The sequence below is a fragment of the Pundamilia nyererei genome, unplaced genomic scaffold (assembly GCF_000239375.1).
Source record: "Pundamilia nyererei isolate P.nyererei 1_Seehausen unplaced genomic scaffold, PunNye1.0 scaffold00106, whole genome shotgun sequence".
In the NCBI taxonomy this organism is placed as follows: Eukaryota; Metazoa; Chordata; class Actinopteri; order Cichliformes; family Cichlidae; genus Pundamilia; species Pundamilia nyererei.
In genome coordinates this window covers 1,276,570-1,288,467 of record NW_005187507.1, presented here as the reverse complement: position 1 = coordinate 1,288,467, position 11,898 = coordinate 1,276,570, and the positions used below count along the sequence as shown (strand labels likewise).

Sequence of the window (11,898 nt, the reverse complement as noted above, 5' to 3'; positions counted from 1 at the left end):
ATTACCCCGAATTAACTACATCCACTAATAAAGTGCAGCCAACTTTTGAAGACTATCACTGGAAAACTAACTCTGACCCGAAAGGACTGAACAATCAACCCCTGAGATGAACTATCCAATGTGCTTGCAGGACAGGACACGGTGAACAGCTGTAAGTGCTACAAAACATCAACATCGACAAAAAGAAATATGAAAAACAAAGTTTGAATATTTGTAATGTTTAAATGTCACTTAGTTTTTCTTTTTTTTTTTTCTTTACAGTCCCATCACATTTATGTAATACAAATACTAAAGATAGAATTAGGATATCATGTTTTTGTGTACAGTAGCACTTCCCATGATGACACAAGTAAAATCAACATGAACATCTATTTTCAAAAACACCAGCTGTCCTGTATTATCAGCCTAGAACTATCTCTAAGGAGACAAAGTCAGGTACAGCAGCTTTCCAGCCACTGTGATTTCATACTGCTCTATCTTGGCTCAGTGCTAAAGTCACATATCTGACAGTAAATCAGGCCAAGTCCCAGGCTGGTCACTGATCATCATTTGTGTGATAGATGTTCAATAGTTCAATATACACTAAAGATCATTTTTCCTATGCGGCTATGTTGCTATGACCCCAATATGGCAGGCAGACTTTAGCTGCACAGACTCTGGGCATGTCAACTGAAAGACTCAGATCGCCAGGCTTATGTCTCCCTCTAGGGGGTGGATTGCAACTGACACTCTCTGAGCCTCCGGGCTCACAAGCCTGAACTAAATCCTATCCGCTGACTGAGTGCTTGTGGTGTGTTACTTTCCATAACGAAGCTCGATCATCTTTGGCTTTTCAAATGTACGTTTCAGGTTTCAAGTCTGAAAGCAGCGAGTCTCACACACAGAAGATGTGAAATAATCACCAGCGCGGGACATGCAGGTTCACCCTACGCCCAGTGAACCTGAGATCCTCCCTTTGATTGCCGTTTGGCCTCCATGATGCAGAAAGCTTCTTGCTCCTCGCTTATTTCCTTCTGCCTCTTCTCGTCCAGAAACGATACCAGAGAGTCCCTCATGTCCACCACTTCGATCATCTCCTGAAGGATTCGCTCTTCTTCTGCCTGCTGCTCTGATGTCTTATCTGGAAAACGAAAACATATGCACACACCCAATTCTAATTAATAACAGACACAAACATCAAGTCTAAGCTGAATAGTGGTTCTTGCAAGTAAACTCTCGTCCTCTCACTAATTAGGGGGAAAAAATGGATAATTGGTACTGTACCCCTCCCTTCCCAACATCTGCTGACTATGATGCAAAAACCTTTCTGAGTAGAAAGGCTGCCAGACTTGCCAGGAATGTATTTTTATTTTTCCATAGAAGCAAAAGGCCCCTTAGTGAGTCATTTCAAACTTTCAAACAGTTAAATTGCCAAGGTTTGTACTTTTTTATAGTCCCTTCAGTTATTCCTCTCCTGTCCATACTTGCCATGAGGAGAAAACATTTCCAACTAAATATCTATTCATTGCCCTCTTTCAGTGGAAGAACACATTCCATACATTTCACCTAAATCTAATTAAAGCTTAAGCAGACTGGAAATTATCTACTTGATATGTCTGACTCAAAATGCTGAGCCCATTATTGCACTGTTGAAAGTGCTTCAAAGGCAATCTGTGGCCTGTTTGGGCCAAACCGGGGACTCTTTGACCTTTGTTTGATGTTTTCTGGAAATAAAGGCTAATATGAACTTCCTGCTCAGTGCACCAGTCTGTGTTAATTAATTGTAATATATTTAAAAATTCTCATCAGGTAATAGATGATGATTATGGGACTGCATTTTGGCATGTGCATCCCTGTTTTTTTGCTCTTTAAATGGACTGTTTACCTCCATGCAACCAAAACCTGACTAAATGTAATTAGACTAAAAACAGAAGCCGAATGCTTATGGTGCCAGAAGTCTTATCTCTCTATATTCAGTTATTTGTTTGCAGAAAATGGTCAAAATTTGTTTCACTGCACAATACACTACCTGGAAACCCCAGGGGAAACATTATGAACGGGCGTAAGTCACTAGTTTAGTGGCATTAATGCTGGAAGAAATTATGGTCAATAAATAATCATATGATATGTAATTTAGTAAAAGAAAAAACATGTTCCAGTAGTGTATGGTGTCCTACAAAATGCAGGACATGAGTTAATGGGACAACAACAAACGTGGCAAAGACAAAGAAAGCATTGATGTGCTCATTAGTAGGACAAACATGCACTGCAGTACGGGCCTTGCTCGGCCTGGTGCCTGTTTAGAAGTTAGGCTCCTCCCTTTAACTACATCAAAGACACTTTTAGTTACAAGTCTTTCTGTGTGCACACCAAAGTACACACCATTTATCTCCATGTATTTCCTGAGCTCCAGCTCCAACATGCTCTGCTTGTCTTCGAGTTCCAGCTGTCGAGACCTGCAAGAGAAACAAGCATCAGCTGAGTCCTGTCAGTAGTAACGCTGTATGTTATCATGAGGACCGACAACAAACGACATTTGACTGTGAAAAAAAGACTGGCTTTTAGCATTGTGAGGTCAGCCAGTCACCGCAGTGTTTTGATGTGAGATCTGCTCCGTCTACCATGTCACTTGTATACAGATGCTCTGTTGTATTACTTGTATGACTAGACAAACTTTTACTCTATGAAATAAAGAATGATCCAGTGAGGCTGCAGACTTACGCCACCATGAGTTCCGACTCCTCGGAAACCAATGCATTCTTTTCATGAACGAGCTGGATCCACTGTTCGATCATATCAGGAGAACCGCTGCGTTCTGCAAGGAAAAAATGGTGCATATTTTCTTTAAGAAAACAGGAAGATGTGTTTTTTTTGGGTGGGGTGGGTTCTCAATAAAGTGGTGAGGAGGAACCAGATTTATTTGCAGCATCTGACACAGCACCCATGTGAGTGTTTGTCTACAAGCCCACACGCTAACTTGCATAAGGATTCCAAGAGGCTGTAATAAAAAGAATTCAGCTGACCTACAAATTTAGGGCTAGATTTACTAAACAGACCAAAATAGCATAGGAATGCAATCCCCAAATAGCACTCATACGTGTGGTTTACAAAAGTTTCACGGCTTTCTAAACAGAGATGCAGTCAGTTCATTTTTATATCAAGGGCAGATAATCAGACATGCTGGTTTGTTTAGTGTTAAATATCGGCGTAGTTTGAAGTAAATGGTGTGTTGCAAATCTCAGTAATCTCAGTTTGTGCACTTGGTTCATATAAAATACTGCTAAAAAGTCGATTGAAAATACAGATTCTAGCTGTTCAACAGTCCTGGGTCTTCTATCTCATATTTTTGTGTCATCATGTGCCGAATGTTTTCAGCTGGTGAGAGCTCTAGACTGCAGGCAGACCAGTTCAGCACCTGGACTCTTCTACTACAAAGCTATGTTGTTGTAAAAGCTGTCGTAAAAGCTCACACCAGCACATTCTCATGCTAAAGCATGCAACATGCATAGACAACTTTCAGTACTGATGCCGTCTTTCCGGATGTGCAAGCTGCTAATTCCATAGAGAACATACCATTAGAGAGGCATGCTTTTAAAGTGAAAGCTGTTAACAAACTGGATGTTTGACTCTCCTCTTTAGTCCAGAGGACACACATCATTCCCACAAACAATTTCAAATTTATCCATCTTCCTCAACTATGAATCTTTATTTATGTGGAAGCATACACTTTTAGAATGACTTTATACTTCCAAAATAAGCTTTTTTTCATCGCAAATGTCCGGAGATATAGAACAATACACTGCAAGTTCTTTAAATATGTATAAAAAAGATGATCTGATCTTACCAGCCTCTCCTCGCAGTGTCCGCTCCAGAGTCACACCTTTGTCCTCCAGGTCTTTGTAGGTCACCTCAATCTCCTCCAGTCTTCTCTGGATAGACTGTGAAACACAAAATCAAGAAGTACATCTTGACAAATATTTTATTGAAATACGTAACCAACGTACCAAACGTAAACCAACACGGTGACTCATCTGCAAACTTTCTTTAATATTAAGAACAATTTTCTGCAAAAATTTGTTTCTCTTAACATTTTAGGTGGGATTAACAGCTGATTACAGGCTGAGGAATTTGTCTCCACTACAGATTGCCAACTGCTAGCTGTGTTGTGATTTGCATGTGTTTGCATTTACTGGATTTCAATTTTATGCAAACTGTATGACTGGCTGCAGCAAAAATGACTAGTAAGCATGGATTCACATAACTTTACAGATGATAAAAACATATCTTAGAAATGACATAAATTACAATATTGTATAATAATAATAATAATAATAATAATAGTAATAATAGTAATAATAATAATAATGATAATAATATATAATTATGTGCATATTCATTGCTCCACTAAGTGAAGTTGTATCACTCACCTGAGCTTTGCGGAATCGCTGTAATTCACTCATCCTGGCTCGCCGCTCCAACGTCTTCATCTTCTTAAACTCCAGCTTCTCTGCCTCCACGGGGTCTGATGGCACACTCTGAAACTAGAGGTAAAGTAATATTACAGTTAGTGCAAAATATCCTCCCCCTGAAAAACTGAAACAAATGAACTCTACCGATATCCTTACTTGGTCATCAAACAAGTCAATGTCTTGTTCATCGTCGTCCTCATCATCATCGTCCTCATCTCCTTCGACGCCCTCTTCTGAGGTGTGGTGGACATGTCTGAATGTTGTTTCTGTGGGAAAAAGTAAGAGTAAGTGTTGCAATAAGCCCAGATTGAGCTAAAACCAAAGAGATGAGTTGCCAGCTTACCCACTCTCCCCGGCTGATTAACGTGGACACTCAGCCGGGTGTCTCTGCTGATCCTTGGTGAAGAGAGATTCCACGGAGAAAACTTTGATCGCACTCTGGCCTGCCCACTTGGCATCTCTTTTCTTCTGAAGCAGCGTCGATTCCTCTTCTCCCGCATTTGCCCAGCAGTGCTCCCACTCCAGTAGCCCTCCTCTTCTTGCCCATCCAGGCCCTCTGTTTTAGGAGGCCCTGCATTAGCTGAGGAAGAGGAGCAGGAGGAGGATCCGCCATGGGTTTCTGAATCCGAGTCTGCGCTGAAGCTGTGAAGATTCACCAGCTGGGTTTTTTCCTCAGTGGTCAACTGAAGCTTCCGCAGTGACTGTTTAGGACGGGAGTCTGGTCTTGCTTTAGAGCCCTCCTCTGTGGGAGTCGGAGATGAAGGTTCTTCTGGGACGGTGAGACTGATGAGGTGGACTGTGCGAGGCTTTGCTACTGGGGGAGAGGGCTGATGGCTGGGAGTAGTCTGCCGAGAGCGACGGGGCTTTGGAACTGGACATGGAGTCATTTTTTTTGTCTCCTCCACCTCCTTAATGGCTGCTGCTACCTCAGATTTAGGTGGATGGTCTGTGGGAGTTTTTGATACAAGTGGTTCTTGGGAGTCTTCTTTTGACTCATATATGCGGTGGTCCTTTTCTTCAGATGTTTGTGAAGTAGGAGGACCACAGTCCAGGGTGTTTTCATACTCCTCATCTGATGGCGATGGAGTATATTCATCACTGGAAACTCCGTTTCCTTCTTCTGTCTCTCTCTGAGTTCCTTTGCTTTCCTAAATTGATAAAAAGCATGAAAAACATGTTTAATTTAAATTAGCCCACAGACTATATACAAATTAGTTAAGTTTATTTAACTCTATATTAACAAATTATTTTAGATATTTGAAATGAAAGAAGATGCAATTGTAGTTTCAATAACTCAGATGTACCGTAGTTTTCGGGTCATAAGCCGCTACTTTTTCCCCACACTGTGAACACTGACTGCGGCTAATGCACATTTTGTTTCATGCCGCCAAAAACATTTTGCCTGGTAACAGTAGACCAATCAAAATGATGAGTAGTGTATATATTTTTATTGGTTGTTAAGAGACGTTGTAATGTTGTTTGTGCACTGTTCCGTAAAAAAACCATAAGCAATGTAATTTGTGTGTTACCGATACGTACGTATACTTAAAGGTAGCCGTGTTACAGGCGCTGTTCGAGGAAAAAAAGCATTTGCAGTATGTATTTTTGTATGTTACCATAACGTTTATGTTACCTTAAAAATACTCACGTGTAGTATTTCTGTGTAAATATCTCATATTACAGGTGAAACGCCTTAAGGCTTAAAATCCGGTGCGGCCTGTAGTCCAAGATTTACGGTAATTAAAAGGATTAACAAAAATATTGCATCAACTGTTGAGTGATTGCAGCCATTTTTAAATATATATAAATGTATATATTTAATGTGATGTCACATGAAATATTAGGACTGTCTTTAGTTCATATGTGTGCATGCCCCCCTAGTTGTATCTTGCGAGAAAGGAAAATGAAATGAAAGAAATGTATGTGCAGTTTGGTTGAGATTAGGCATTTCCATTGGCTATTATAGAATAATCCACTTCTTTAACTTCAGTAATGTAGTCCACTCCACTTTTCTGCATCTGGCTGAATGTGAGCAGGCAGTATTGTACTGTATGCTTCAGATTTCCTCCTGCTGCTTCTGTCATCTGTCACTCTGAGTCACTAGCATTTATTAATGATAAATGACAGAGCTTTTAGAAGCCATCCATGCATGGATCACACTGCCTACACAGTTTTACTTTGGATTATGAGCAATTTATGATGTCTCCATACTTTTTTTCTTCCCATCACACTGGCACAGGTTAACCTACCCTTCAGCTGTCCAAACAATGCTATTCAGGAGCTGGTCTGGCTTTTCAGGTGATTTTATCACCACTTTGCAGCTTGTGATGAACACTGCTTTTTCTCTCATGACTAAATCCCCATGATCCTAAAATCATACAGCCCTATGGTCAATGGACTAGATTTTTTTAGCTTTTTATGTTGTTGAAAGTGCTAGTTCATTTGTCCACTCCTAACATTCCCGCTATCTCTTTGATGCTTTGTTTTGATTTGCAAATTAAGGATAGGCCGCTTCTTTTGCATGGAGAGTACCTTTGAACTCATGTTGTGGGTTTACAGTCGTTGCCTCAAAATCCAAATACTACACTTGGAATATCTTATAACTGTCCACAAAACAGCTTCTGAGTGAATGATACAATTAGGTTTGGCCTCTTGGAAAAAAACTAAATGAAATCTAAAACACAAGGCTACATATAGGCTGTAATTCTTAAATGCTTCGTCCAATTTGGATGCAAATGACCTTGAATTAAAACTGTGTCTGCACTAAGCTTATCTTCATCACATAGCTAAAAATGAAATATGTTAAAAAAAAAAGCCCAAATAAGATTCACCAGCAACTAACAAGTAACCCTTCTTAAAATTTGCATCTACAAGTTCCCTCAGCCCCTCCCTCCTGTTCACTTGTTTGAAACGTACCTCTGTTGTTGAAAAATCAAAGCCATCTACCAGTAAATGAAATCATCTTCCTGCTGTCTTGAATAAACCCCGCTCACCATAATGACTGTCACCATGCGTTCCCCCCTTACCTCTGTTATTGTACACTTTTCTCTTAAACCAGCGGCAGTAACATCTATACTTTAGAAGCCTGCTGCAGACCCCAACAATGTCAATAACTTTTAGTCTAGTGTATTTAAAATCCTAGTCTCTATTAGAATCACTGACACCTCTTTAAACTGGTTTCAATCCTCTCTCTCTCTGGCCTCACTTCAAATCCCACCCATTTCTAAATACTTCTAGTGTTCCTCAGGGATTTGTCCTAGGGCCTCGTCTATTTATCTCCCTCATCTTGGCCATATCTTCCATAAATTCAATATCAATTTCCAGGTTATGCTGATGACACCAGCTCTATCTGTCCACCAAATACTCCTTTGCTGTCCCACCCACATCCATCTGTGTTAGCTTCTAGGAAAATCCAGTTCTCCCCCAACTTTCTCAAACTGAACAGTGATGAAACTGATGTTCTCCTCATTCGCACCAACACCACCATTGACACCTCCTCAGTTTCTCTCTCTCCCATTCCCAGATTAAGAGTCTGTGTGTCATGGTTGACAGCACACTTTCCTTCCAAGATCACATCAGTAGCGTCACTCCATCCTCATGACATTGATTGCCTCCATCCATCTTTCACACCGAACGGTATTCCTGTCCTAATTCACACCTTGGCTATATCTCTCACTGATTACTCCGAGTCCTGTCTCTTTGGTCTTCCTCTTATTGTTTATAGGATATTGTTCTTATCATCCTTGAACTGATCCGTAACTCTGCTGCTTGCATCATCACCAGAATTCAGTCCGTTGGTCACATCACACCTGTCCTTCAGCAGCGCTCAAGTTAAATATTGCACTAATTTCAATATTCTGTTCCTCAGTTTTAATGCCACCCTTAACCTTTCTTCACAGTACCTCTATGAGCCTCTGCACATCAACAAACCCATTCGCACTCTTACGGCTTACGGCCATACCACCCTGAGCACGCCCGATCTCGTCTGATCTCGGAAGCTAAGCATTTTTTTACCTCTGATTTCTCGGATGGGAGCCCGCCTGGGAATACCAGGTGCTGTAAGCTTTGGAGTGGCTGTAGCTCAGGACGTAGAGCAGGTTAGCTGCTGATCGGAAGGTTGGTGGTTCGATCCCTGGCTCCCCCAGTTTGCATGCCAGATATCCTTGGGCAAGATACTAACCCCGACTTGCTCTCTGATGCATCCATCGGAGTATGAATGCTTATGAATGATAGTTAGAAAGCACTCACCGTATGGATAATAGTGCTTGTGTGAATGGGTGTGTATGGCGTGAATGCGGCGTGTTGTATAGTGCTTTGAGTACTCCAGGAGAGTAGAAAAGCGCTATATAAGAACCAGTCCATTACCATTCACTCTCAAGTCTTTTTCTTCTATCCATCTCACTGTGGCATCCATCCACGTGACTACCATGGGATCTAGAGCCTTCAGCTGCTCTGGCCGACCCGTGGCTTCCCTCCCACCAGAGATCCACAACATAGACTCTCCCTCTGCTTTCAAATCCTGTCTCAAAATGCACCTCTATAAATTGGCATACTCATTATGATTACCTTCCACCTGTCATACAAATCTGTGTTCCTAATGATTTTATGTATTGTAAACTTGTTTTGTTGTTATCATGATTACTGGGCTCTAACTGTATGTTTGGAAACAAATATTCTCATTAGATGTTTCTCCGCAATCAAGCGAGTCCTGCTGACACAGAACCCGTCAGCCAGAAAGATGATGCAACTGAAGATTGTGTAACAAGAGCATAATGAATAAGAGGACTCAACATGGTGTCTGGAGTCATCAGCAGCAAGCAACAGCATGGTTTACATCAGTTCTCTTCAGTGACCCACCTCACAAGATGTTGCAGGCCCATTTGCCAGCTCTTCAGAGTGTAGCTCACAGTAAAATTTCCCTGTGGAGAAATCAGAGATTAAAAAAAAAAATGTTAAAAAAAACAAAACAAGAAAAGTTGAAATTTAGAGACAAGTGAACGCTAAAGAGGGAAACCCCTGCTGCTTTCTTAAATTATTCATCTCCTTTTAGTCTGAGTACAGACCCCTTTGAAAAGGGTCTCAGCGCAAATGATTAATTATACACATAAATAATTAAGCGGTGATTCACTTATAGGAGCAAAATCTGATCTTGGCTTTGAGAGAACAATCACAGTACTGATGCAAGAGCTGTTGAAAACATAGATATAAGCACTTTATACACAATAATACAGCATCAAGCAGTTTCACGGAGGAGTGCTAGATAGGCAAAAAGACAACAAAAGCGAAGGAGTTAGACCAGATATGGACGAAAGCTGCCTCTTTGACAGTAATCACCAGCAAATACTCGAAGCTTCAGTCAGCGTGGGGCGGATATCTAATATTTGATTCTATAACAGCTTTGAGAGAAAAAAACAACACTTTATAATGATAGTTGCTGTAGAGTGAAGAATAAGATGTTAATCTGTGGTTTTAGCTAAGATGGTATATACACCTATAGGTAGAGCGACAGATATGGATATAGTTGAAAACTTGAGTATAGTCAAAATATAGACATGTATAAATTCAGCAACTAGGAGTCACCTGTATCCTGGTCAAAGGTGTATCCTCCTAGCCTAAGTGTGATGTTGCATCGAGCGCAGGTGAAGCAGGTCCGATGGAAGAACTTTCCCTCAGCACTGATTCGCTCCAGCAGATAAACCCTTTCACCACAGAAGTAACACTCCTCACTGTTTGTCATCAGCGCAGGAGTATCCGGCTCAGGAGCCACCTCGGCGACAGGATCGAGCTCAGAGGAGACGGGAGATGCTAATGTCTGAGGAAAAAGGTCAGACAGCAGACTGAGATTTAACAACAGAGCACGATGATTTTTAAAGATCAGTATCATGCAGAAAGCTTGCATAGTCCAGCACGAGTTGTTGAATCACACTCACACTGTCCTCATCTCCCATTCTTGTCGCTGTTCCAGTGGCTTGTTTGTTAGCTGCCAGCTTTTCCTGCAGAGAAAATAAAATAAACTACCACATGACCTGATTTTGTTGAGGATATCGAGAACAGTTGCAAACCAAACATGATTAAACAATATCAAGGAGTAGAACAGCAAAAGCCACTTCCTCTGAATTAACATCTAACATCTTGTCATCACAAACAGGAATCCCAGACAAAGCAGACATGTGAGTCACCAACAGCTCGAGAACACAGACCGAAGGCCCCGGAGTGAACTCCAGCCAACAAGCTAGTGTGTTTGAAAATATCTTTATCAAAGATTCCTCCGTGCTGTGTAAACAGTGAACTCAAGGCACAGTGGGCGTACCTTACGTCTTTGCAGAGAGTTGTGCTTCAGCTTGCTCAGGAAAAAGACAGCTGACTGTGTCCGGGAGAAAGACAGAGACTTGGACGATGGCTGGAAGCCTGTGGGCTCTGTTGCCAACAGAAAATGCAAAAATGCAAAATGTCAAAGAGGGACACACAGCAAAATCATCTTAAATTAGACTAGAGTGCTAATATAAAGACACCTGAATGTGAGTGTTGGCCTACTTGCAGCTCTTCAATACAGCTGCCCAGTATATTCTTAGGGCACCGTTTTAAAAATTGTCTCTATCAGAAATATGACAAATCAGTCTTAGTTGAATTTTCAGTGGCGTCACATCAAGCAGCAGTTGGATTTAACTTGTCAATCGACATAAAAAAAACTCTTCAGCTGCAGTTCTGACTATCACCCCCACTCTTTCATCATTCAGATAAGGTTACCCAAGACTGACAGCTCCCTGCTGCCTGCACATCAGTCAGCGGAGCACAAGCACAGCATCACAGAGTATATCACACCCACCTCAGCTCATTCAGTACCTCCAAAGGCTGAGCTCACATCTACACTGAATAAGTCCACATACTGAAAAAAGAAACTGTACGTGTACCTCTACAAAAAGCCAGGGGAAACCCTTCCTTCAGCGCAGGAAAAGCAGAACCCCTTCTAGAGGCGCTGCTCACATCAGACCCCCGATAAGTCAGCTCTACACGATGACTGATCTGTCTGCTGCTGGGCTGGCTCAAGTGCAGGAGAGCAGCACAACCAGTAGAGGCTGGCTCTGAGCACAGTACTAGCCACTTAAGCCAAATGAATTCTGGGTAATATGCTTCTTAAAGGGGTAGCACTGATTTGAACGTTTCTTGAACATTTTTCAGTGGGAGGACACCTGAACCTTTTAAGGTGATTCTAATGCTGCGCTGTGTCTAGGCAACAGAGTTATATAAGACTGATATTGCTGTCACTAATAGCTACTAATATATACTACATATATATATATATATATACTACATATATACATATATACATATATACTACATATATACATATATACATATATACTACATATATATATACATATATACTACATATATACTACATATATACATATATACATATATACTACATATATATATATATACATATATA

The 11,898-nt window shown here is 41.0% G+C and overlaps 1 protein-coding gene across 1 annotated transcript in view; it reads right to left on the bottom strand.

The window, feature by feature from the left end:
• Nucleotides 1-6: 6 nt before the first annotated feature.
• mical1 (microtubule associated monooxygenase, calponin and LIM domain containing 1) overlaps nt 7-11,898 on the bottom strand; it is a 22,624-nt gene continuing 10,732 nt past the window's right edge. The window contains exons 15-25 of the mRNA XM_005740994.1: nt 10,759-10,865; nt 10,379-10,441; nt 10,029-10,260; nt 9,306-9,367; nt 4,792-5,596; nt 4,605-4,714; nt 4,407-4,520; nt 3,824-3,917; nt 2,701-2,794; nt 2,362-2,435; nt 7-1,120 (exon numbers count right to left, since the gene is read on the bottom strand). Of these exons, the coding sequence (XP_005741051.1) occupies nt 927-1,120; nt 2,362-2,435; nt 2,701-2,794; nt 3,824-3,917; nt 4,407-4,520; nt 4,605-4,714; nt 4,792-5,596; nt 9,306-9,367; nt 10,029-10,260; nt 10,379-10,441; nt 10,759-10,865 (1,949 nt within the window). The 3' untranslated portion in view covers nt 7-926. The remainder of the gene's footprint in view (nt 1,121-2,361; nt 2,436-2,700; nt 2,795-3,823; nt 3,918-4,406; nt 4,521-4,604; nt 4,715-4,791; nt 5,597-9,305; nt 9,368-10,028; nt 10,261-10,378; nt 10,442-10,758; nt 10,866-11,898) is intronic.